The sequence below is a fragment of the Lissotriton helveticus genome, chromosome 6 (genome assembly GCF_964261635.1).
Source record: "Lissotriton helveticus chromosome 6, aLisHel1.1, whole genome shotgun sequence".
Taxonomy (NCBI): Eukaryota; Metazoa; Chordata; class Amphibia; order Caudata; family Salamandridae; genus Lissotriton; species Lissotriton helveticus.
In genome coordinates this window covers 238,794,353-238,820,054 of record NC_136067.1, presented here as the reverse complement: position 1 = coordinate 238,820,054, position 25,702 = coordinate 238,794,353, and the positions used below count along the sequence as shown (strand labels likewise).

Below are 25,702 nucleotides of genomic sequence, written 5' to 3'. Positions count from 1 at the left end.
AAACAAAGAGAAGGGGAAACAATGGACGTGTTTCATGCACGCCTGAGAGACCTCATAAGCACATGCACAGAAGACGACGAAAAGAAGGAAGTAACTGCTCAACTTATTCAGGGGTGTCGCAACAAACATCTGAGAACACTAATTCTGAGACAACCACGCATATCCCTCGAAGAAATACTAATCCTCGCCAGATCACATGAGCTCTCAGATGCCCGCGCCACCGCGATGGAGGCTGCTCTTAATCCACGCTCAGATGTAGGAGCAACAGTGAAGATGGAGAGAGTGGACGCAGTTCGCAACGTTGGCCGAGGAGGCAGAGGAAGATGGCCGACCAGAACGCAGCGCCGAGCGCCATGCGGATACTGTGGTTGAGATGAACATAATCAAGATGGCTGCCCAGCGCGTGAAAAGACCTGTTCCAAATGCGGAGTGCCCAACCACTTCGCGAGTGTATGCAGGGGAGGTTTTCACGGACGAAGCTTCTCAGGGAAGAAGACAGCAACCGGAGCTATTAAACAACTATCGCTAGATGACGCCTCATCATCAAGGTCTTCCAAAACACACCGACAGCCGCAGCCACGTTTCGATGATTCATCCACTGAAGAGGATGACGAATGCTATTGCGTGTCGTTTGTCAGCGAGCTGAAGAAAAGGCGAAGACCCCAGCCAAAATGCCAAATACAAATCGACGGGTCACCAGTGACCGGGGTCATCGACACCGGTGCCACGGTAAATGTAATGGGCATCCAACACTACAAATCCCTGAAGCCAAGGCCAAAATTGATCCCCTCCAGGGCCCGAATCCTCACCTATGGCAGCCAAGAGCCACTTCCGCTGCGAGGGAAGATGTCAGTACAGGTCAAAGTGGAGGACCACGAAGTAACGACGACATTCCACATGATAGACAGAGAAGCGGACCTGCTACTTGGAAGTAATACCTCCGACGACCTCCGACTCATCGATTTTGCGAACGCAGTGAAAGCGCTCCAAACAGAAGACATTTTACAAATGTTTCCCTCACTATTCGAAGGCCTTGGAGTCATCAAACGACCGCCAATTAAGCTACACATAGACCCCGCAATACAACCAGTCGCGTTGAAACACCGAAGGATCCCGTTTCACCTCTGTGCCGCTGTAGAGCAAGAACTAAGCCAGTTAGAGGCACAAGGGGTGATTGAAAAGGTGTCTGGGCCAACGCCATGGGTGTCTCCCATGGTGATAGCAGAGAAACCGCGCCAACCCGGAAAAATCAGGATCTGCATAGATATGAGGATCCCCAACAAAGCTATACGACGAGAGCGGCATCTCACACCCACCGTAGACGACATCTTGACAGATTTGAATGGAGGCCAGTGGTTCTCCAAGCTAGACCTTAACGCAGGATACCACCAACTAAGGCTAGCGGAGGAAAGCCGCTACATAACGACTTTCTCGACACACCTGGGTTTGAGAAGATACAAAAGACTAAACTTTGGAATCTCGTCCGCTGCCGAAATCTTTCAGAACACCATCAAGGAGATACTATCTGGACTCCAAGGGGTGCTAAATGTCAGCGACGACATTCTGATTCATGCCAAGACGAGTGAAGAGCACCATCACAGACTGAAAGCCACACTGCAGCGGCTAGCACAGTATGGTGTAACATTACACAAGGACAAGTGCCAATTCTTCTGAAAATCGATTGAATTCTTTGGCTATGTATTTGATTTGGAAGGAGTCAAGATAGACCCACGCAAATCACACACCATCAAGAACGCCCCTGCACCTACCACTGCGTCAGAAGTGAGGAGCTTCCTGGGCATGGCACAATACTGTGCGAGATTCATTCCCAATCTGGCCACGATTGCGGAGCCCTTAAGGAACCTAACCAAAAAAGAAAACCCATGGAAGTGGATGGACACCGAAGACAAAGCATTCCACCAAATCAAGACTGCCCTGCTGGATGGAACCACCATGGCGTACTTCAACACTACCAAACCCACAGAAATACTAGTAGATGCGAGCCCAGTTGGCCTAGGGGCTCTAATCTCACAAGAAACAGAACCGGGAGTGTGGGCCCCTCTGTCATTTGCAAGCAAGGCTCTCACAGCGACAGAATCAAGATACTCGCAAATCGAAAGAGAAGCCCTGGCAGTAAAATGGGCCTGCAATCATTTTCACCTCTACATATCCGGACACCCGTTCAGAATGGTAACGGACCACCAGCCTTTGATACCTTTGTTCCGAGGCACCGCTCCTCATCCCCCACCAAGGATAGAACGATGGGCAATCCAAGTTCAACAATATCAAATGGACCTAGTTTATCGCCCAGGAGCAAGAAACCCGGCGGATTTCCTCTCACCTCACCCCTCTCAGGAAGATAATCACATCACGGAACAAGAGCTCCAGACGGAAGCATTTATAAACATGTTGTCTACCGGATCATGCCACCGAGCCCTCACAGCTGATGCCATCATCTCTCAGTATGCCGATAATGCGGTCATTCAACGCGTGAAAGAAGCCATACAGACAGGATCGTGGGAAAACTTCCTGAAAAATGTCAGTGGTTGGAACGAGACTGACCGCACACGCCTGACCCGATTCTGGAGAGTCCACAACGACCTAAGCAGCGCAGACAATGGACTCATACTTAGGGGTTCCCGAGTAGTAATCCCAAAAATATTGCAGGAAAGAGCGACAGTATTAGCACACGAGGGACACCAGGGCACCCGAAGGATGAAGGCCAGGATGCGCGAGAAAGTGTGGTTCCCCAACCTCGAAGAGAGCATTGACGCTGTGGTACGACAATGTCGGGCATGCCAAATAACCAGCCCCCAAGACGCCCCAGCTCCAGTAATCACGGAAGACCCTGCTCCGTCCTCATGGTCATGGCTCAGTCTAGACTTTGGCAGCTTCCCGGATGGAAGAGTTACGGTAGTGTTAGTCGACAGCTACACCAAATACCCCATCGTGGACCTAGCAGCATCCACCAGTTTTGCAGACATCCGTCCTATCCTCACTAAGTCCTTCGCCATGTTTGGAATCCCGCTCGTCATCAAGACAGATAATGGGCCCCCGTTCCAGGGAAGCGATTTCAAAGAATTTCTACAAAACCTGGGCATAACACACCACAGAATCACGCCTCAATGGCCCCAAGCCAATGGAGAGGTGGAAAGATTTATGAGGACAATAAACAAAGTTCTGCGAATAGCCACCTCTGAAGGAAGTGACCCGGAGGAAGCGCTCCAGCTGTTCTTAAGAGAGTACCGGAGCACCCCGCACAGCACTACGCAACGCTCGCCATGGGCGCTGATGTTAGCCGGACCAAGAAGAGACCTACTCCCCATGGCAGGCAACTGGACCTCAGCTCCGTACTCGCCAGCAAACACCCAGGAGCGGAGAAAGAGAACAAACGAGAAGGCGAGTCACAAACGACGAGCTCAAACGAGAACCTTAAATCCAGGAGAAACGGTGTTAATCCGGACTCGAAGACCAGGAGGAAAATTCCGAACACCGTTCGAACCAGAGCCCTGGATAATCAAAGAAACAAAAGGCACTGCGATAACAGCCAGCCGGAATGGAGAAGAGGTAACGCGGAACATATCCTGGTTCAAACACATCCCACCGGCTCAAGACCAAACAACCGTACATGAAGAATCTGCAGCCAGGGAAGAAGGAGGAGGAATTGAAGAAGCAGACACACCTTCACCCATGGTTGCAATAGACACGGCAATCCCGCCGTCACCGCAGTATCCTCAGGAATCGACACCTGCCAGAGGCATGTGGCGCTACAACCTCATGCCCAACCCCAAACCAAGTCAAAGACTTGCAGACTTTGCATGTTGAACATTTCATTTAGAACTTTTCAAATTTCCCAGTTGGGAAGGGATGTAGCGCTCTAGTGCTCCGAGGGTCTCCCAGAGCCCAGGAAGCACTACTACAAAATGTATCACCTTCTGGCCAGGCGTGGCCAGAAGGCTATAAATAAAGGGGACAGAAGTCGCACGGGACTTCCTGCCCACACCAGCAACGAACGTCCCTGTGTCCATTATTGTATGCGAGGCTGCAGGCCCGAGCGTAGATAAGCGGCACCAGCTGTGTGTTGTGTCCAGCAACCCCCACATCAGTGAAGGTTACTGTCCTGTCAGAACTTAAAGAATAAATAGAAAAATGAATATTAGTTTTGTCTGAATATAGATTAAATTAAAAAAATAGAATGTTTTTAATTGCAGCTTTTTCTGTTTGAAAAATTTGCATCTAAAGTGCACTGCCTCTTTCGTAAAATGTGTCATCGCATTAAAAAACATATACCAGAAACTTCTGGGTGATTAACAATGTATGGAGAGAGTGGACGCAGTTCGCAACGTTGGCCGAGGAGGCAGAGGAAGATGGCCGACCAGAATGCAGCGCCGAGCGCCATGCGGATACTGTGGTCGAGATGAACATAATCAAGATGGCTGCCCAGCGCGTGGAAAGACCTGTTCCAAATGCGGAGTGCCCAACCACTACGCGAGTGTATGCAGGGGAGGTTTTCACGGACGAAGCTTCTCAGGGAAGAAGACAGCAACTGGAGCTATTAAACAACTATCGCTAGATGACGCCTCATCATCAAGGTCTTCCAAAACACACCGACAGCCGCAGCCACGTTTCGATGATTCATCCACTGAAGAGGATGACGAATGCTATTACGTGTCGTTTGTCAGCGAGCTGAAGAAAAGGCGAAGACCCCAGCCAAAAATGCCAAATACAAATCGACGGGTCACCAGTGACCGGGGTCATCGACACCGGTGCCACGGTAAATGTAATGGGCATCCAACACTACAAATCCCTGAAGCCAAGGCCAAAATTGGTCCCCTCCAGGGCCCGAATCCTCACCTATGGCAGCCAAGAGCCACTTCCGCTGCGAGGGAAGATGTCAGTACAGGTCAAAGCGGAGGACCACGAAGTAACGACGACATTCCACGTGATAGACAGAGAAGCGGACCTGCTAGTTGGAAGTAATACCGCAGACGACCTCCGACTCATCGCTTTTGCGAACGCAGTGAAAGCGCTCCAAACAGAAGACATTTTACAAATGTTTCCCTCACTATTCGAAGGCCTTGGAGTCATCAAACGACCGCCAATCAAGCTACACATAGACCCCGCAATACAACCAGTCGCGTTGAAACACCGAAGGATCCCGTTTCGCCTCTGTGCCGCTGTAGAGCAAGAACTAAGCCAGTTAGAGGCACAAGGGGTGATTGAAAAGGTGTCTGGGCCAACGCCATGGGTGTCTCCCATGGTGATAGCAGAGAAACCGTGCCAACCCGGAAAAATCAGGATCTGCATAGATATGAGGATCCCCAACAAAGCAATACGACGAGAGCGGCATCTCACGCTCACCGTAGACGACATCTTGACGGATTTGAATGGAGGCCAGTGGTTCTCCAAGCTAGACCTTAACGCAGGATACCACCAACTAAGGCTAGCGGAGGAAAGCCGCTACATAACGACTTTCTCAACACACCTGGGTTTGAGAAGATACAAAAGACTAAACTTTGGAATCTCGTCCTCTGCCGAAATCTTTCAGAACACCATCAAGGAGATACTATCTGGACTCCAAGGGGTGCTAAATGTCAGCGACGACATTCTGATTCATGCCAAGACGAGTGAAGAGCACCATCACAGACTGAAAGCCACACTGCAGCAGCTAGCACAGTATAGTGTAACATTACACAAGGACAAGTGCCAATTCTTCCGAAAATCGATTGAATTCTTTGGCTATGTACTTGATTCAGAAGGAGTCAAGATAGACCCACGCAAATCACACACCATCAAGAACGCCCCTGCACCTACCACTGCGTCAGAAGTGAGGAGCTTCCTGGGCATGGCACAATACTGTGCGAGATTCATTCCCAATCTGGCCACGATTGCGGAGCCCTTAAGGAACCTAACCAAAAAAGAAAACCCATGGAAGTGGACGGACACCGAAGACAAAGCATTCCACCAAATCAAGACTGCCCTGCTGGATGGAACCACCATGGCGTACTTCAACACTACCAAACCCACAGAAATACTAGTAGATGCGAGCCCAGTTGGCCTAGGGGCTCTAATCTCACAAGAAACAGAACCGGGAGTGTGGGCCCCTCTGTCATTTGCAAGCAAGGCTCTCACAGCGACAGAATCAAGATACTCGCAAATCGAAAGAGAAGCCCTGGCAGTAAAATAGGCCTGCAACCATTTTCACCTCTACATATCCGGACACCCGTTCAGAATGGTAACGGACCACCAGCCTTTGATACCTTTGTTCCGAGGCACCGCTCCTCATCCCCCACCAAGGATAGAACGATGGGCAATCCAAGTTCAACAATATCAAATGGACCTAGTTTATCGCCCAGGAGCAAGAAACCCGGCGGATTTCCTCTCACGTCACCCCTCTCAGGAAGATAATCACATCACGGAACAAGAGCTCCAGACGGAAGCATTTATAAACATGTTGTCTACCGGATCATGCCACCGAGCCCTCACAGCTGATGCCATCATCTCTCAGTATGCCGATAATGCGGTCATTCAACGCGTGAAAGAAGCCATACAGACAGGATCGTGGGAAAACTTCCTGAAAAATGTCAGTGGTTGGAGCGAGACTGACCGCACACGCCTGACCCGATTCTGGAGAGTCCACAACGACCTAAGCAGCGCAGACAATGGACTCATACTTAGGGGTTCCCGAGTAGTAATCCCAAAAACATTGCAGGAAAGAGCGACAGTATTAGCACACGAGGGACACCAGGGCACCCGAAAGATGAAGGCCAGGATGCGCGAGAAAGTGTGGTTCCCCAACCTCGAAGAGAGCATTGACGCTGTGGTACGACAATGTCGGGCATGCCAAATAACCAGCACCCCAGACGCCCCAGCTCCAGTAATCACGGAAGACCCTGCTCCGTCCTCATGGTCATGGCTCAGTCTAGACTTTGGCAGCTTCCCGGATGGAAGAGTTACGGTAGTGTTAGTCGACAGCTACACCAAATACCCCATCGTGGACCTAGCAGCATCCACCAGTTTTGCAAACATCCGTCCTATCCTCACTAAGTCCTGCGCCATGTTTGGAATCCCGCTCGTCATCAAGACAGATAATGGGCCCCCGTTCCAGGGAAGCGATTTCAAAGAATTTCTACAAAACCTGGGCATAAAACACCACAGAATCACGCCTCAATGGCCCCAAGCCAATGGAGAGGTGGAAAGATTTATGAGGACAATAAACAAAGTTCTGCGAATAGCCACCTCTGAAGGAAGTGACCCGGAGGAAGCGCTCCAGCTGTTCTTAAGAGAGTACAGGAGCACCCCGCACAGCACTACGCAACGCTCGCCATGGGCGCTGATGTTAGCCGGACCAAGAAGAGACCTACTCCCCATGGCAGGCAACTGGACCTCAGCTCCGTACTCGCCAGCAAACACCCAGGAGCGGAGAAAGAGAACAAACGAGAAGGCGAGTCACAAACGACGAGCTCAAACGAGAACCTTAAATCCAGGAGAAACGGTGTTAATCCGGACTCGAAGACCAGGAGGAAAATTCCGAACACCATTCGAACCAGAGCCCTGGATAATCAAAGAAACAAAAGGCACTGCGATAACAGCCAGCCGGAATGGAAAAGAGGTAACCCGGAACATATCATGGTTCAAACACATCCCACCGGCTCAAGACCAAACAACCGTACATGAAGAATCTGCAGCCAGGGAAGAAGGAGGAGGAATTGAAGAAGCAGACACACCTTCACCCATGGTTGCAACAGACACGGCAATCCCGCCGTCACCGCAGTATCCTCAGGAATCGACACCTGCCAGAGGCAGGCGGCGCTACAACCTCAGGCCCAACCCCAAACCAAGTCAAAGACTTGCAGACTTTGCATGTTGAACATTTCATTTAGAACTTTTCAAATTTCCCAGCTGGGAAGGAATGTAGCGCTCTAGTGCTCCGAGGGTCTCCCAGAGCCCCGGAAGCACTACTACAAAATGTATCACCTTCTGGCCAGGCGTGGCCAGAAGGCTATAAATAAAGGGGACAGAAGTCGCACGGGACTTCCTGCCCACACCAGCAACGAACGTCTCTGTGTCCATTATTGTATGCGAGGCTGCAGGCCCGAGCGTAAATAAGCGGCACCAGCTGGGTGTTGTGTCCAGCAACCCCCACATCAGTGAAGGTTACTGTCCTGTCAGAACTTAAAGAATAAATAGAAAAATGAATATTAGTTTGGTCTGAATATAGATTAAATTAAAAAAATAGAATGTTTTTAATTGCAGCTTTTTATGTTTGAAAAATTAGCATCTAAAGTGCACTGCCTCTTTCGTAAAATGTGTCATCGCATTAAAAAAATATACCAGAAACTTCTGGATGATTAACAATGTATTTGTTACTGTTTTTAAGAAACGGAAGTATCAATGTCGATTACGTTATCTTCGCTGATCCGCCAACCCAGTCAAGCCTCGATGCTGCAAACACTCAAATAGTAAACAATCTTCGTGGAAACTTCACATTTCCATCTTCACCATTTGTCCGCTTCATATATGGTGAGTGAAACTGATATCACTAAAGGACTTTAGTTCTATAAGTATAATGTGAAGTAAAAGGTAAACAAAACATAAGGTTCTAACAAGACCAACACTGATCGCCTTCATAAACAGTTTCGCATATTTTATAATTGATGCACCGTCCTAGAGGTAATTCTACTTCATTTTTTTCTCCTCTCCATCAAATCAACACGGTGCCCTTGGCTTCTTAGCAAGCCCACACATCATTAAGTACACCAGGACGCAGAAGTGAAACTGCTTCTTCAGTTTCAGGCTTTTCACCTGCTCCTGTGGGACAGATGGCTTTAGCACAAGCTGAAAAATATTCCGGAGAGCCCCTGCAGTTTCAGTCACTTCTTGCACAATGTCAGTTACAATATATGCCACACAGCCTCAGAATTTTCCAAATGATGGAAGCTATGGCTTGGGAATCACACCTTATTTTGAATCAAAGCCCCTGGTTAGTGAATGACGAGTAGGTCCTCAGTCATTTTAACCATTATGCTGCTAGCCCCCCCTCCCCTTTTTCCCAACATCCTGGGGATTTTAAAGGAACCCAGGTTTGTGGATTCCTCTAGTGGGGACTGAGTAATTAGCCAAAATATAGCTACATTTTGGGGTTTTGGGAAAAAAAGTTCTGCAGAAGAAAGTGGCTAGTTTTATTACTGAAAATGGCATCAAGGAAGGGTTTGCGGTGCTAAATTAACTAATTTCCCAGCTTTCAGGAAAAGGAAGACTTGAATCAGAAAGCCACATTTTTTACGACAGATTTGACATTTTACTGGGAGAGATCCCATTATTGCTATTTTTTGCTTTTTGCCTTCTTCCAGATTGTGGTAGAAACTGGTGTGAACCCCATGGTGGATCTTGGAAAGCTATACATTTCTGATGACTAGATGATATTTTGAATACAGGAAGGGGTCATTTGTGTGGATCCTTCAAGATTTCCCTATACAAAGTAGCAGTTAAAATAAAACAAATATTGAAATTAGGTTGAAAAAAACAGCCATTTGTGTCTGCGTTTTCATCTGTGACTTCTTACTAGGGCATATTTTCAAAAGCAATAAACTGGGCCCTTCTGGTTGTGGGGCTATATAGGGCTTGTAGGTTCTCCAGGAACCTGGGGTACCCAGAGCCAACAACTGAGCTGCACCATACAATGGTTTTTCATTTAGTACTGACTAAACAGCAAATAATATGGTAAATTATAAAGAATGAAAAAAGGTATGAAGGAAAACGTATATAATTCTGAAGTGTGCACGAGCTACTGAGTTTAGGAGCTGTGGTTGTTTGTACATCTCTGCATGTATGAGTACCCATACTGGCTTGTGTTTCAGTAGGCATTTTGTAAAATGTCTCTTGTGTTACACACTTGCTTGCATTTGAAAGGCACAAACGTAGAGATAATCAATTGGTAATAACTAATGTTCTACTATTGTGCGTTCCCACATGTCTCCTGATAAAAATCGTACCCCACTTGTGTGACTAGGCCTTGTGCATGCAACACAAAACACCCCAAATGCACCAAATGCATGTGTTTTTTACAAGGATGCTAGCTGTGGGTTTTAGGCCCCAGCTCAGCCAGGGCCTAGGGAAACCTACCTAACCAGCACATCTTTGAAAACTAGCCACATGGGGGAAACTCAGGGAGGGGAGATGTGAGTGCCTCTCACCAGGTTCTTTTACCCATAAGCCCATGCAAAGCTCAAAATTTGCCTAAAAAAATGTCCTTGCATTTCTGTGAGAAAGTCCTGGAATCTGCAGGCAGCCACAAATGTCCCGCTACCCAGCATTTGCCCAAGTCTCCTGAGAGAAAAGGTGCCTCACTTGTGTGCATAACCCAAGTACCCGTGACACAAAATGGCGCCAGAGCAACATACACACATTAAAAAAAATCCCCTGAAAAAAGAAATGTGCGTTTTGGATTGTGGCTCTGAAACAACAATATGGAACTCACTACCTACTGTTTTCTGCACCACTAATTCTCATGATATTTTCTAGAAAGGCTACTCCATAACTTCCAATTGCTTTTTACAATATATTTTCATTATCTTCTTGACTTGGCGTTTCTTATTCTTTACTTCTCCTTTATTTGCCCATACATCCCACTTATAATTATATTTGTGTGTCACGTTTCTTTTATCTTCTGTTTTTTGCCATATTTGCTTTTACAATTCTTATTATTAATCCCACATGTTTGATATGCTATGTTAGAACTGGGAGTCTCTAGTTGGCTGAGTTAGGTACCTTAGTCCAAATAGGGACCCTTGCTTCTAGTCAGGGTAAGGAGGGACACACCTTTAGATAACCCCAGCTCATACCCTGGTAGCTTGACACGAGCAGCCAGGCTTATCTCCGAGCAATGTGTAAAGTATTTGCAACCACACTCCCAGTAACACAGTAATAACACCAAAAGTGGACCCCACACTGGTTTCATCAAAATAACAGTATCTTTATAAAAAGGAATAAGTTGAGACCAAACAATAGAAAACCAACATATGAGTATTCAAAATAATTCACTTGGCCAGTTACTAGGCCAGCAATCACTTGTAGGTTCTTGCAGTATTAATGATCAAATTACGATCTCCAATGCAGTCCTAATGCAATGCTATGCAGTTTGTTATGTAATATTAGGTCAGTCCTTAATGCAAGAGTTAGGCAGTTCGTAATACAATAATAATGTGATTCATAATGCAAGAATCAGGCAGTTCGTAATGCAATCATAATGCGGTTTGTGATGCAAGAATCAGGCAGTTTGTAATGCAATAATAATGCGATTCACGATGCAAGAATCAGGCAGTTTGTAATGCATTAATAATGCGATTCGTGTTGCAAAAATCAGGCAGTTCGTCATGCAACAATAATGCGATTCGTGAGACAATCTGCGCGGTCAACACCAACACGGCCCCCACTACGCCCCAGCAGCAGAGACAACGGTCAAAGGCTTACAGGGTCGCCCCGGTCCTGCTGTGCCGGGCCGGGCCGCTCGGGGACTCAGCGCGTCTAATGCGGTGCAGGAGGAGAGAGCTCGGAGCACTCCTGTACTCCTCCTGCACGCCTCCCCAGGCCACACACGCTTGCTGCTCCCTACCGGAGTCCAAGCCTTACCTCAGGGGGTGCACTGCCTCGCTCTCTCTCTCTCCCCACTAGTCAGACATCCTGCTGAGCGATCCCGATCTCATTGCTGCTTTGTTGCTAGGCAGCGCTGAGGTTGGACTGGTTATGATGATCTTGGGCAGATTCCTTTCGACGAACAACGATCATGATCCTTTTCACTTTGTAGCTACCTTAGCTCCAGACAATCTTTTTAGCACAGTGCGGCTCGGGCCGGCGGCGGTGATCTTCACTCACAGCCTCAGTTACGATGACGGCTCGGGCCACAAACAGCAATACAGCAGCGTGGACCATGTTTCTGGCTGCTGGGGCAATGCGATCACTGGCACCTTGTAAACAGTACCACGGACCACGCGGCAGTCTCAGGTGTGCAAGAGAATCACACACATAGCATCGCTGAGACACAGTCCTCAGTTGCAAGTACCCCGTTAACACGTTGGGACTCGGGCCAGCGGTGCCGATCTTTACTTGCAGCCTAAGTTACGATGACGGCTTGGGCCACAAACAACAATTCAGAAGCGTGGATGATGTTTCATGCTGCGGGGGCAATGCGATCACGGGCACCTCGTAAATAGTACCACAGACCACATGGCAGCCTCAGGCGTGCAAGTTCATCACACACACAGCATCGCTGAGACACAGGTCTTAGTTTCAAACAGTCCTTCGGCACATTACGGCTCGGGCCGGCAGCGGTGATCTTTACTCACAGCCTCAGGTACGATGACGGCTCGGGCCACAACAGCAAGGCAGGAGCGTGGACGATGTTTCACGCTGTGGGGCAATGTGATCACGGGGCACCTCGTACACAGTACCACGGACCACACAGCAGTCTAAGGTGTGCAAGAGCACCACGCACACAGCGTCGCTGAGACAGGGTTGGAAACCTTTGTGTTCCTGAGTTTCCACAACAGGGGACCAGCTCTCATCTGGCCATTGGGGACACGCTACTTCAGGACACAGCACACAGCCAAGTCCCTTGTCCTCTCCTTAGTCAAAAAAGAAAACTGCAGGCCAGCCCCAGAACACACAGCAAGGGCAGTCCTTCTCTTCAGTCTCTTCAGCTGTTCTTCCTTGGCAGAGGTTCCTCTTGATCACAAAGTAGGTTCAATCCTTTTTCAGTATGGATTGCAGTCTTGAGTTCAGGGGTTTCAGCTCTTACATTTATACCCCTAAATGCCTTTGAAGCATTTGTGTTCAGGTTGCTCTGAGCCCAGACCAAACCATTTCTGGGTGCCTTCCTGCCAGGGCACACCGTCTTCCTTTGATAGTGGGAGTCTGGGGCCCAGACGCTCAGCAGGTGGAGCCATTCTTTTGAGGCAGCAACACAACCCTCTTCACATCCAGGGGGCTACTCCTCCCCCTTACATAAAATGCAGGCCCAGGTTGTTGCTGTCTCACCTTCTCCTCCCTGGGGTCAGAACACTTCCCAGACCCTGTCACATCCAAACACAGCCAGGCAATATACAACCAGGCAGAGGCACACAAGATGTTTTAAGACAAGAAACCAGCCACTTTTAAAAATGTGGTTTCTAAGCACACATTATAAAAAACATCTTCACAAAAAGATGTGTTATTAAATTCTGAGTTCAGGCACACTAAACTCTGGGAAGATATGCTGGAAACATCGGACGCAGCATTCCCCATTCTGTCCTATGGGAAAGATGGCCTTGCAACATTGAAAAACGAATTTGGCAGCCTTTCATTGTCAAGACATGGTACACACCTCAGTACATGTCCTACCTTTAATATACACTGCACCCTGCCCTGGGGGGTACCTTGGGCCTGCTATAGGGTATCTGATGTGCATAAAAACGGAAGAGAAGGCCTGGCAAGTGGGTGCATTTGTCAGGACAACAAGGCAGCTAACAAACTGCGCGCAGGCACTGCAGTGGCAGGCATGAGATCTCTATTTAGGGCTACTTGTGTGGGTGGCACAATAAGTGCTGCAGGTCCATTAGTAGTATTTGCATTACCAGCCCTGGTACACATAGTGCACTTTACTAGGGACTTTACTAGTAAGGCAAACATACCAATTATGGACAACCAATTTCCATAATACTTTATACAGGGAGCACTTGCACTTTGACACTGATCAGCAGTGGCAAAGTGCCCAAAGCATCTAAGTCGGCAACATTATGTCAGAGAAAGGTCTAGGAGGAAAGTTTAGGAACTTTAGCCAAATAGGGCCAAGTCCAACATGCTATATTTGTAAATATTATGTTTTCATTTTTCTACTGCTCTCCTTTTTACCAACATTGGTGCTCTTGCTCAATTGTTGTCTGTTAAGCTGGTATTTATATTGAAAAGTTCTCCAATGGCTGTGGGACATTGCGCTATACAAAATTGCATAAATAAATACATCTCTCCATCTACTTTTCAAACCTTTGCCATTATATGATGATCACGGGAATAAAGAGATTTTAATTTTGTTGCTAATATTGAACCTGCTTCACACACTTTTTTGCGCACCAACTTTCTACTCGAAACAGTCAATTGCAGGTGTACATAGTAAGTTCATAATTCACAAAATCAAGAGCTGCAGGCATTAATATGTGCCCAAACGTAGTACAGTGGATTTTTCACAGTACATAGATAGTCCAAGCAGAGCAGTGGGATGGTCTTTTAGAAGATAGTAAATACTTTCAAAATCATAGCATTTTTGGCACTCACAAACTTTCCTAAGGGTTTTCGCATACACCATTTACCTAAGTGTGTAGTAAGGAGTTGGTCTGCACAAACAAATATTTCATGAGGATATTGGAGAATGAACTTCCTTAGAGGGAAATTTGCTCAGTTAAGAAAAATAGAGTCAGTCAATCCAAATCATAAGATGAAATGTACAATTTGTAGGTTTACATATGTAAGCCTCTTGCTTTGTCCATTATGCCCCTTATGTCCTAATACTATCTCCATTTCCTTGATGAGGCACAGCTTTTGTTTCTAACATATGTTTTTCCTTTATTTGTAGATCAAACTAATTTTACAACAGCCCCAGACATACTTTTTCAAGGAGATAACTTGACGCTAACATGCAGCAGCAGATCCAATTCCACTTCTGTCAGTTGGACTCAAAATGGAGTTCCTGTCAAGATAAGCGCTACCAACACAGTCAAAGATGGCGTGTCAAAATCAGTTCTGGTAATTCCAAACATCAATACTTCAAATGCAGGTACACCATTTTCACTATAACCTAAGCATCCCTTTAATCTGAAAGGGCTCTTTTATTAATATTGGCAATAAATATTTGTTAAAATCAAATGATGAAAGTTTTCTTCCAATTCAATTGCTGATTAAAAGCCTCCAAGGGTTTATTGGGTCTCCCACTCCCCTTGTTACGAATAAAGCAGATGACTCATTTAAAGCATGTTTGGAGTAAAGCTTTATGGTTCAGTTTGAATGATTTATGGGTTACAGGTATGAAAGTGTTTTATCAAACACTGTTTAGGGGTGTGGGCTGGGAAAAAAGGCAATCGAAGGCTCTAACTCTGAGCTCCGCTGCCCAGGTTAATAATCTTGCAGCATACTCCCCGTAGGAGTGCTGATTTACTGTAATTTTAGCAAGCATGTACACCTAAACCGAAGCACATCCTTCAGTTGCTGCTCTCAGGGGAGTAACTGATGGGAGCAATGGTGCCTGAACGAGCTGCCTGAAGAAGTAGACTGCATGGGCAACTGGTTTGTCTGGGAGCAGTGAGAGGGCAAGACCCCTGATACACTGTGATGCCTGGAGTGGAAGAGCAGAGGCCTGTGGGGCTCAGAAGCAATCAGGTAACCCCATGAGTAGGGGGTGCCCCCTTGCGCTGTTAGGCTGGTGGCAGGAGCATGGATCGACAGGGGAGGGCCAGACATGCTGACTGTGGAGGAGCTCTGGTATCCTGAGGGCTCCTGGTGTCTGTGCTGCAGGAGACTGCTTAGGAGCCACGAGTACGGACTGGTCCAGTAGTCCGTGGGACCCGAGGAGGCAGAGAACTTGAGTATGGCAGATTGGGGCTGACCACTACGATATCTCTTCCCCCTGAAATTGGAAGGCAGGGTGAGTGTGGAGACCCCTGAGGCCCAAAGCGGCCTTCGCTGACACTGCCGGGTGGGTCTGGAAGCCTTGAGCTGAGGAGCGCATAGCGGGCGGCTGCCTGTCAGTGAGCCCTGTCCCCCCAGAGAGAGAAAAAACTCCAGTGGAGAACTAATGTGTCACTGTGAGGAACCTGACCATACATGTGTTGCTGTGGTCGCGGGCTGCCCAGGGGCTTTGAAATGAGGTCAATATGCCTGGATAGTAATTCATGAAGGAGAAGAGCACTGGGGCATTCGCCGTGAGGGAGCATTGAAAGCTGAAGACACATGGTGCCCAGCAGCAAAGGACCTGAGCCGGAAGTAAGGTGACATAGGGCAGTGGTGACGGTGTGGTGGCCTGCCTCTTGGGACCACTCGTGCCACAGAGGAACCTTTTTGGTAAGGAGAGGACACCTGGACGCCGCTTGTGGCTCACATTTATTGATACCTGGAAGGTTAGGGTTCCAGCTTAACTCTGGTTAACTCGAGTAGCAGCGTACATGGGGTGTTCTTTATTAGTCGCTCTTTCTCCCCGAGGTGGGCCTTGCACTGATACTGGTGTGGCAGGGGCTTACACTACGCTCAGGCCGCCTTGCTCGCTTACCCTCCTGGGTGCCGTATGTGGAGCAAAAGAGGAGCACTTTGACAGGGGTGGAGGATTGCTGTACTATCTTGATGGAAAAACACCTCCACATGGATGTTCTGCTTGAGGAGGTGTGCACGCAGGAGTAAGCAGAGATTGGCTGAAGGTGACAGTTGTGTGCTTGCTTGACGGGATTGTGGAGGGGCATCACTAGCAGCATCAGTCAAGAATAAAGGGCAGAGTGGAGCAGGGATGGTCGTAGTGGATGGTGGGGAAAGACAAGGCACCCAAAAGTTTGCAGAGCAATATGCGCAGCCAAAGGTCTCCTGCAGTGAGGTACGTACCAGACGGGGCTTCAGTGGCGTAGGCGGAGCCCTCATGGGTCGGCACTAATGTTAGCGATCCAGGGCTCCCACACAATACTGGAGGGTAAGATTGAAACAGTGACCATTGAGGTGGGCTTGTTGCGCACGGACCTCAGGAAGGTGTCGGGAAGAGTGATGGTAACGGAAAAAACGGTTGGTGCGCTAAATAGGTATGTGGTTGCTCTTAAGGAACAAGTGGCAAGACTATCGATTACCACAAAGATGCTTGAAGAAAGAGTGGAAGATGCAGAGGCCCTCTTCTGCTGCAACAACCTGCAATTGTTTGGGTTTCCAGAGGGGGCAGAGGGCCCATCTACTGAAGTCTTCCTGGAAAAATGGATCCTTTACGTGCTTCAGCCAGTAGGCCTATCACCTTTGTGTGCAGTGGAGAAAGAGCACAGGGCACTGGCGATGCACCTTCAGCCAGGAGCTCCTCCCAGGGACATCATTGCGAGGATATTCAATTATCAGGATGGGGACTGCATACTTAAAAAGGCCCCGAAGGCAGAGTCTCTGAAGTATGAAAACTGCACCACTGCTTTTCTTCCTAGACTATACCCGAAAAGTGCAGTCACTAAGGAAGTCCTTTGTGAATGTTAAACAAAAGCTCCGATCTATGGGATTATCATACATGCTGTTGTTCCCAGCAGGTCTCAGAGTGGTGGCACACAAAACAATGCATTTCTTTGAGCAGCTGGAGGAGGCCTGGCTAGAGCAATGTCACAGGGTTCCATGAAGAGAGAGGGGCACACAGAGAACTGGCCGGGGTGGGCGCATGTGACAGCGGAGGATGACACATTGGATGTTTTCTCTGAACAATTAGTGATGAAGGACATTACTGATGCGAGAATCAAGATGCAGGTGCATGGCACACTAAATGAGGTTCCGATAGAAAGCAATTGCCAGGTTACTATGCAGAACAGTGGAAAGGAGAACTTGAAGCAGACCTTGTCAGGGTCAAGTGACATTGCTGCATTGATTCTGAACTGATGGTCAGGCGCTGGTCCTGGTTTGTGAGTATGCCAAGGAAGGGGAAAGGGGGAGAAACATGCAGTGGGGGGGCCACATGGACTCTGATAAGGCAGTTACTGGGACTTTACAACTATTATGACTGTTCTGTGTAATGGCATGCTGATGTGTTTCTTTTTCATGATGCCGCCTTGGGGGGTGGGGTTGTACCATGGTTTAGCTAGGATAGGTGGGGTGAGACCTGGAGTGGACCTGTGCCCCACTGAATGTGAGGGGAAGCACTGGTTGGACTTGCTCCTACACTACAAGATAGTTCATTTAGTTCACTGTGCAAAGGTTGGGGTCTGAAATTTGGGATGGCATACTAGCCCGTTATTACACATTGGGGTGCAGATTGAGGGTATCTGGACTAATACAGCTCAGAATGTTGGTTGATCAAGACCAGTTTGTTTATTGTTGCCATGTGATTGCTCGGGATGAGAGGAAGGAAGGGGGATGTTGCTGTTTTTGTTCACGTTATGATGCAAGTCATGCTATGAGAAGATTGCAGCAAGCATATTGGGATACAGGCAGGGTCATGGATGAACACAGGCATACGGGACCCTGCACATGGCAGAAGGGGAAGGGGTTGGGATATTGTTTGTCACCCTGGTACCCTGGTACAGAACTATAGGATAGTCTCATGGAATATTAGGGTTGTAGGCAGTTATATGAAGAGATACAGGGTGTATTCCTACTTTGGATGAATTGGGGGGAGCATTGCATGCTTGCAGGAAACGCAACTCATGGTTCTCGAGGCAGATAAAGTGAAGAGGAGATTGAGAGGGCAGCTGTTTGCGTCCAATTTTTCATCCTATGCCTGAGGAGTGGTGATCTGGGTGGATCCTGAGGTCCCCTTTTACATGCTTTACATGGATGTTAGATGAGGTGGATATCACTATTTTAAACAATTATGCCCCCAATGTAGATGATAGGGATTTTTTTCCTGCATATACAGACCTCGATAACGCATAGTATGGTCGAGCATCTAATGTGGATGATTGCATTTATGTACAAAATTATGTCTCATGTAACATGTGGTTTGCTGCTCTTGAATACTTGAGCAAGCTAATAGATGTTCTTTATATGACCCATTTAGAGGGTTAAAGGCGATTATGCAATGTCATCTGTAGTAATTTCCATCTACCAATATATATATTTGTAAATTACTCCATAGTATTTAGTAGTGTGTGTGTAATAAATGTACTTCTTCTTTTTCTAGAGAAAAAGTACTGACTGGACATTCCTTTTTGAGTTGTATTATTGCATGCCAGTGAACAGTGATTGGTAGCCCACTCCATCTCCCCTGAATAGGCCTTGGACTGCACTGCTTTGCTACACTGAGGGAGTCAAGTGCTACAATGGGACACTTGGTTCCCAGTAAGGAGAACTCTGGGTCTATTTCTTGTGCAGGCCACACACCTAATAACCCAATTTCTTACATCTTCTATGTAGGGAGATGCCAAAATCAGAACTGGCTTTTATGCACAGATGAGTGGAAACTTCTTTTGAAGACGATGGGAATTGAATGAACTGGCAAACAGGTGGCCTGCCAAACAGTGCAACCCTTTATCAGACTTTATATATTTTACTCTGTTTTTAAAGATCTTACAGCCTGATTCATCATCCTCCCGTTTTGTGAGCCCCTAATAGCGATTCATAAGGAATCGCTATTAAGGACTTGCAAAACGGGATTCATGTAGGAATTTGCAAAAATATTGCGATTCCTACATGTTCCTTATTTGCGATTAGCAATTTGCTAATCGCAAATAAGGAATAACTCCCCATGCATTCCTATGGGCCTACAGGCGCATAGGAATGAATGGGGAGTTATTCCTTATTTGCGATTAGCAATTAGCTGATCGCAAATAAGGATGCGATTTCAAGGGTGCAGGGGTGTCCAAAGGACACCCTGTAGCACCCCTGAAATGTAATCTACATTGGTGTTGCGCACACACATGTCCAAAGGACATGTGTGTGTGTAACATGCAACTTAGAAAAATGCATTTAAATGCATTTTTCTAAGTTTTTGCTATTTACCACGAGGTCTGACCTCTCGGTAAATAGCGGCCCAAAATTGCAATTTCGCAATTTTAAAATGATTCATGAATTGCATTTAAGGAATCTCAAATAGAGATTCCTTAAATGCAATTATTCGCAAATGTGCGAATTCTTTAATAGCGAATTTTGCATTTGGGATGATGAATCCCAAATGCAAAAATTGCACTTGCAAAAGGCAAGATTCTGAGAATCTTGCCCTTTGCAAGTGCAATTTAGCTTGATGAATCAGGCTGTTAGAGTTAAGCTCTTTGCATCATTTGCTTCTGTATTTACTGCCACTTGGCGGGTGCCAAATTGAACAGGAAAAGAGCAATCTGAAGCAGCCATTTTCAACAGCTGATCTGTCAGATGGTTTCCAGCATGTGCGGCAGTCTGATGTTATAGAACAACAGTAGTACTGCATCCACGCAGGTAACTAGCATTAGGTTACCTTGACTGTTATTGGACCTGAGCCTTTTGGCAGGTTTATCCCCAGACTTTTTGCCTTTTACGTCCTATTATTTCTAACCTGTTTTTGTTGGCTTTTGGACTCTGTGAACTTTATAGCTACTAAGCAGTGCTAAAGAGTGTAAAATGTGATTATGATTGGTTATCTCTGATTGGCCTATTTGATTTACTGGTAAGTCCCTAGTAAAGTGCACTGTGTGTGCCCAAGGCCTGTAAATCAAATGCTACTAGTAGGCCTTTCGCACTGATTGTGCCACCCACTCAATTAGCTTTTCAAATATGTCTCAGATCTGTCACTGTAGTGTCTGCATACACAGATTTTCACTGCCCTGTCAACCTGGCAAGGCCCCCACCCTTGCTTTGCTGGGTTGGCTTGCAGTTGGAGAGGAAAAGGACTATACTTTGCTGTTTTCCTGCTTGGTAATTTCTCCAAGGGCTTGTGTGTGCTTGCCTCCTGTTCTGAAGTCTCACGGTCAGCAAAAACTTCACCTGAAGCATCCCTGAACTCCACTGCTGGGAGATCCTACCTGCCTTAGGTGCCAAACAAGACAAGGCACCCAAAAGTTTGCAGAGCAATATGCGCAGCCAAAGGTCTCCTGCAGTGAGGTACGTGCCAGACGGGGCTTCAGTGGCGTAGGCGGAGCCCTCATGGGTCGGCACTAATGTTAGCGATCCAGGGCTCCCACACAATACTGGAGGGTAAGATTGAAACAGTGACCATTGAGGTGGGCTTGTTGCGCACGGACCTCAGGAAGGTGTCGGGAAGAGTGATGGTAACGGAAAAAACGGTTGGTGCGCTAAATAGGTATGTGGTTGCTCTTAAGGAACAAGTGGCAAGACTATCGATTACCACAAAGATGCTTGAAGAAAGAGTGGAAGATGCAGAGGCCCTCTTCTGCTGCAACAACCTGCAATTGTTTGGGTTTCCAGAGGGGGCAGAGGGCCCATCTACTGAAGTCTTCCTGGAAAAATGGATCCTTTACGTGCTTCAGCCAGTAGGCCTATCACCTTTGTGTGCAGTGGAGAAAGAGCACAGGGCACTGGCGATGCACCTTCAGCCAGGAGCTCCTCCCAGGGACATCATTGCGAGGATATTCAATTATCAGGATGGGGACTGCATACTTAAAAAGGCCCCGAAGGCAGAGTCTCTGAAGTATGAAAACTGCACCACTGCTTTTCTTCCTAGACTATACCCGAAAAGTGCAGTCACTAAGGAAGTCCTTTGTGAATGTTAAACAAAAGCTCCGATCTATGGGATTATCATACATGCTGTTGTTTTGGACTGTGAACTTTATAGCTACTAAGCAGTGCTAAAGAGTGTAAAATGTGATTATGATTGGTTATCTCTGATTGGCCTATTTGATTTACTGGTAAGTCCCTAGTAAAGTGCACTGTGTGTGCCCAAGGCCTGTAAATCAAATGCTACTAGTAGGCCTTTCGCACTGATTGTGCCACCCACTCAATTAGCTTTTCAAATATGTCTCAGATCTGTCACTGTAGTGTCTGCATACACAGATTTTCACTGCCCTGTCAACCTGGCAAGGCCCCCACCCTTGCTTTGCTGGGTTGGCTTGCAGTTGGAGAGGAAAAGGACTATACTTTGCTGTTTAACTGCTTGGTAATTTCTCCAAGGGCTTGTGTGTGCTTGCCTCCTGTTCTGAAGTCTCACGGTCAGCAAAAACTTCACCTGAAGCATCCCTGAACTCCACTGCTGGGAGATCCTACCTGCCTTAGGTGCCAAATTCAGTTCTGGGCCCTTCAAGGTTGTTCCTGTTGTAAAGAACTAAAGAAGTGACCAAAATCAACGCTGCTAGTGGCTGTTTATTTCGACGCAACACCACAGTGTGGGAGAAAATCCCGATGCACAGCCCAGTGCGGCTGAAGAAATCAACGCAGTGCCTGCCCACAACCCGACAATCCTCTACATGCCGAGTCAGCACAAAGTGTCTCAGAAGACCAAGAAACCCTCACTTATACTGCAACGCAAGCCCTGCTGTGCGGCTAAAAGAAACAACGCATTGTCTGTCAGCGGCTACGGATATCGATTCAGCACCTGGATCTGTAGTTTCTCACGCATCACACCTGTGCGCCACATTTTTCCACCGCAGTACTGGCTGATCAGAATCGCCTAGGAAATCGACGCATCACTTCCCCCTACAGTCCTGGATTCGATGCATCACTTCTTCTGCGTGTAGCAGAACTGTCGCATTGCCTCCCCCAGGACTCAGGAACTGATGCATCATTGTGTTTTCCGACGCTTCCCTCAGCTGTCTTGCCTTGTGGATTTTGACACATTTGAGGTACTTTCTCTAAAAATCATGCATCCATAGTTTCCTATGGATCGAATTCCTAGAAAACTTTTTTTAAATCATATTTTGAGGTATGTATGTTGGATTTTTGTCATTTGGTCTTGTTTGGTTTCGATAAATATACTTTATTTTTCAAAACTGGTGTGGTGTTCATTTCAAGTGTTTTCACTGTGTTATGTACAGATGCTTTACACATTGCGTCTGAGATAGGCCTAACTGCTCGTGCCAAGCTACCAAGGAGGTGAGCAGGGGTTGTCTTAGGTATGTAATCCCCTTATCCTGACTAAAAGGAAGGGTCCCTTCTTGGAAATGGTGGACACTACTGCCAACTAGAGACCCCCATTTCTAGCAACTGTTAATCATTATGAATACCCTTGATATTGTCCTAGGTGCTGCTCTTTTAGTTCTCTTTCTTTGACTCTTGGCTGCCTGTGGTGATTTACATGTTTCAGGCATACTCTGTTATTCCTCACAGCTGTTTTTAGATTGCCTTTTTAGTAAGCAGTTTATTTTGTTTTCGCTCTAAATATTTGAGTGCTAGGTACTTTTCAGCATTTGCCGCTTTATTTACTGCATTCTATAGGCACCATATTGAAGAAGAAAGGTGCATCTTATGCAGAATGTTTTGACCACTGAGCCGCCTAGCTGTAAAGTTTTAGAATGTGTCTACCAGTCAGTTCCTACGTAATAGTAATAGAACCACAGCCATGCAGCAGGCACACCAATGGCATGCCGAAGGCAAGCACATCTGTGCCCATCCAAGCATCAGCCGGGCACATGGGCAAAGAACCCTGCCCGTTTTATTGTAGGTTCTCACAATAGAGTTATGTATAAGTGAAACATTCTTATCTCCCTTAGATCTATACCCATCTCCTGCACCCTACCCCTGAATGCTTCTCTTCTTTATGACCATGGCTTTTTAAACTCGCACACCCCTCCTAAGTTGCTCCCTTGCCCATCCAATCTACTAAGAATGAGTCTGCAATCTTTAATTCCTCACTTAAATGGAATATTGGTTAGTAGCACTGATCGATAACAAGGCCAAATGCTTTGCGGGAACACTGCTGGAGGAACTGACAACTTGGGCTGAAAATAATGAAATAATCCCAATAAATCAGACAGGATTCTGCAAAAACTCTGGCACGAAATCCAACATCATGGCAATATCATTGATAACGGACACAACAAAAATGATGAAAACACAGTTGCATGTCTGTTTCATTGACTTCAGCGCTGCGTTCGACAACATGGAGAGGTCCAAACTGTGGACCAAGCTAGCCAGATGGGGCATCCCAAACACCCTTCTATAAATGATAATGCTTTTACATACCGATACCTGGGTACAGGTCAAATTAGGTTCAGGGTCCCATCTCTCAAGAAAAGTTAAAACAACAAAAGGACTTAAACAGGGCTGTGTGCTGGCCCCTATCTTATTCAACTTATTCATGGCAGACTTAACACAGACACTTAACACCTGTAATTCCCATGCGCCTAGACTAGGGGGCACCTTATTGTCCAATCTACTATACGCGGATGACGTAGTCCTACTTAGCCATACGGCAGTTGGCTGCAAACATCTTCTTAATGGTCTATAGGTCTATGTAGAAGAAAATAGTCTTTCAATAAACCTAAATAAAACCAGGACCATGACAATCAACAGAAAACGAAAAAAGAGCTACCTATTGCATCTGGGCGACAAACACATTGAACCAGCGGAGGCTTATAAGTATCTGGGAGTCTACTTAGATAAAGAAGGATCATTTACCCGTTAACAAGAAGAGATCAAAAGGAAAGGGATGATCCTTGCCTTAACCATGAAAGGCTTATCAGCCAAACAACTGGGCCTACACTGAGCCCTCTGTTAGTGGTAGCACGGGCCAAAATCCTACCTACTATTACTTATGGAGCAAAATTGACTGGAGTTTGGCCTGATAAAGCAAACCTGGGCCAGCTTTGGAGTATACATCAACTGTTGGAATAAAATCAAAACATCAAACACTAACACATTAAACCACCTGCTGTGGCAAGATCTACAACAGAGGGAGAATTTGCCTGCAAGACTGTACCTTCAGGAGGCACTGGCAAACACAGGTTTATCGCCCTTATGGGATAAAAACTGTCACCATTCAGTTTTTTAAAAATTAGTGTGGAAGTCGCTTAAAATACAGTCACTGGTGGAGGACAAAGCTGCTTTTTCTGTCAGAGCGCATTCTTGGATGACTTTGAATTCGTACAAGACCCTAGCCCTGCAACAATACTTTTACCTGGGCTAGTCAAAAGCACTGAAATTAAAATTCCTAAAGTTATAACTCGGAGTGATGCCATGCACGCAGCATCTCCCACCATGGAAAAGGGTGCAGACTTTCACAGTATGCAGTCTGTGTAAAAACGGCCAGGGGGACATCACCCACACCATCTGTTCTTGCACGGAGGTGCTTCAAGAAAGGAGGCAATGGCTAAAAATTCCCTTTAATCAAAGGGGGATTCGGACAAGGAGGCAGGCAGTTTTGGCCTGCTTCGACCCAGCATCACCACAATTGAACACTAGACTAGATAGATTTCTCGAAGCGCCCGGGTAAAAATGCCAAACTGACACTAAAGCTTTTAGGCATTGGATTCTTTGGTCTATTAATTTTCGCAGGGGGAGCACCAATCGATGCAGGTGACTGGGTTACTTACATAGGTTGCTCCCGCATGTCTAAATTTGTATTTTTTAATTTGTAAAGCAACAGAAGCATTTTACATTTCCAGTATGATGACATTTTATTACGGTGGTCAAATATTTGATATATGGTTATATTTTTGCATGTATTGCAATTGTTTTAAGTAACTCTGCAAAATAAATAAACTATCAAACTATCGCTAAAATGGAATGTGATTAACTCTGAAACTCTTGGTAAACACAATTTAAAATTGCATGATTTTATCCTAGAAGTGATTGGCGTTGTTTTTTGCAACAAGACGTAGAGCAAAGAATATTCTAACAGCAATTTTATTTTTGCAGTGCCTGTGTCTTATTGTATCCTCAGATGAGACCAGCTTACACAGCAGAGTGGCAACCTAACAATTATTTTCAAAGTTTTGCTTTCTGTAAAGTCTGAGGATTACTCTGATCAACAGCACAAAAAAGCTTTGTGGCCATTCATGTAACACCAAAAATCATTATTAAGTATCTGCTGCTGTACAGACTGGTGGATACCCTCATCTCTGCTTCCAAGCATCTTAGTGAATTTTTTCGTCTG

At 46.5% G+C, this 25,702-nt stretch overlaps 1 protein-coding gene across 3 annotated transcripts in view; it reads left to right on the top strand.

Moving 5' to 3' along the window:
- Positions 1-25,702, top strand: part of LOC144762473 (adhesion G protein-coupled receptor F5-like) — a 1,325,307-nt gene that overhangs the window by 667,491 nt on the left and 632,114 nt on the right. For all 3 annotated transcript variants that reach the window (XM_078647685.1, XM_078647687.1, XM_078647686.1), the window contains 2 exons: positions 8,381-8,523; positions 14,606-14,806. In XM_078647685.1, the coding sequence (XP_078503811.1) occupies positions 8,381-8,523; positions 14,606-14,806 (344 nt within the window). The remainder of the gene's footprint in view (positions 1-8,380; positions 8,524-14,605; positions 14,807-25,702) is intronic.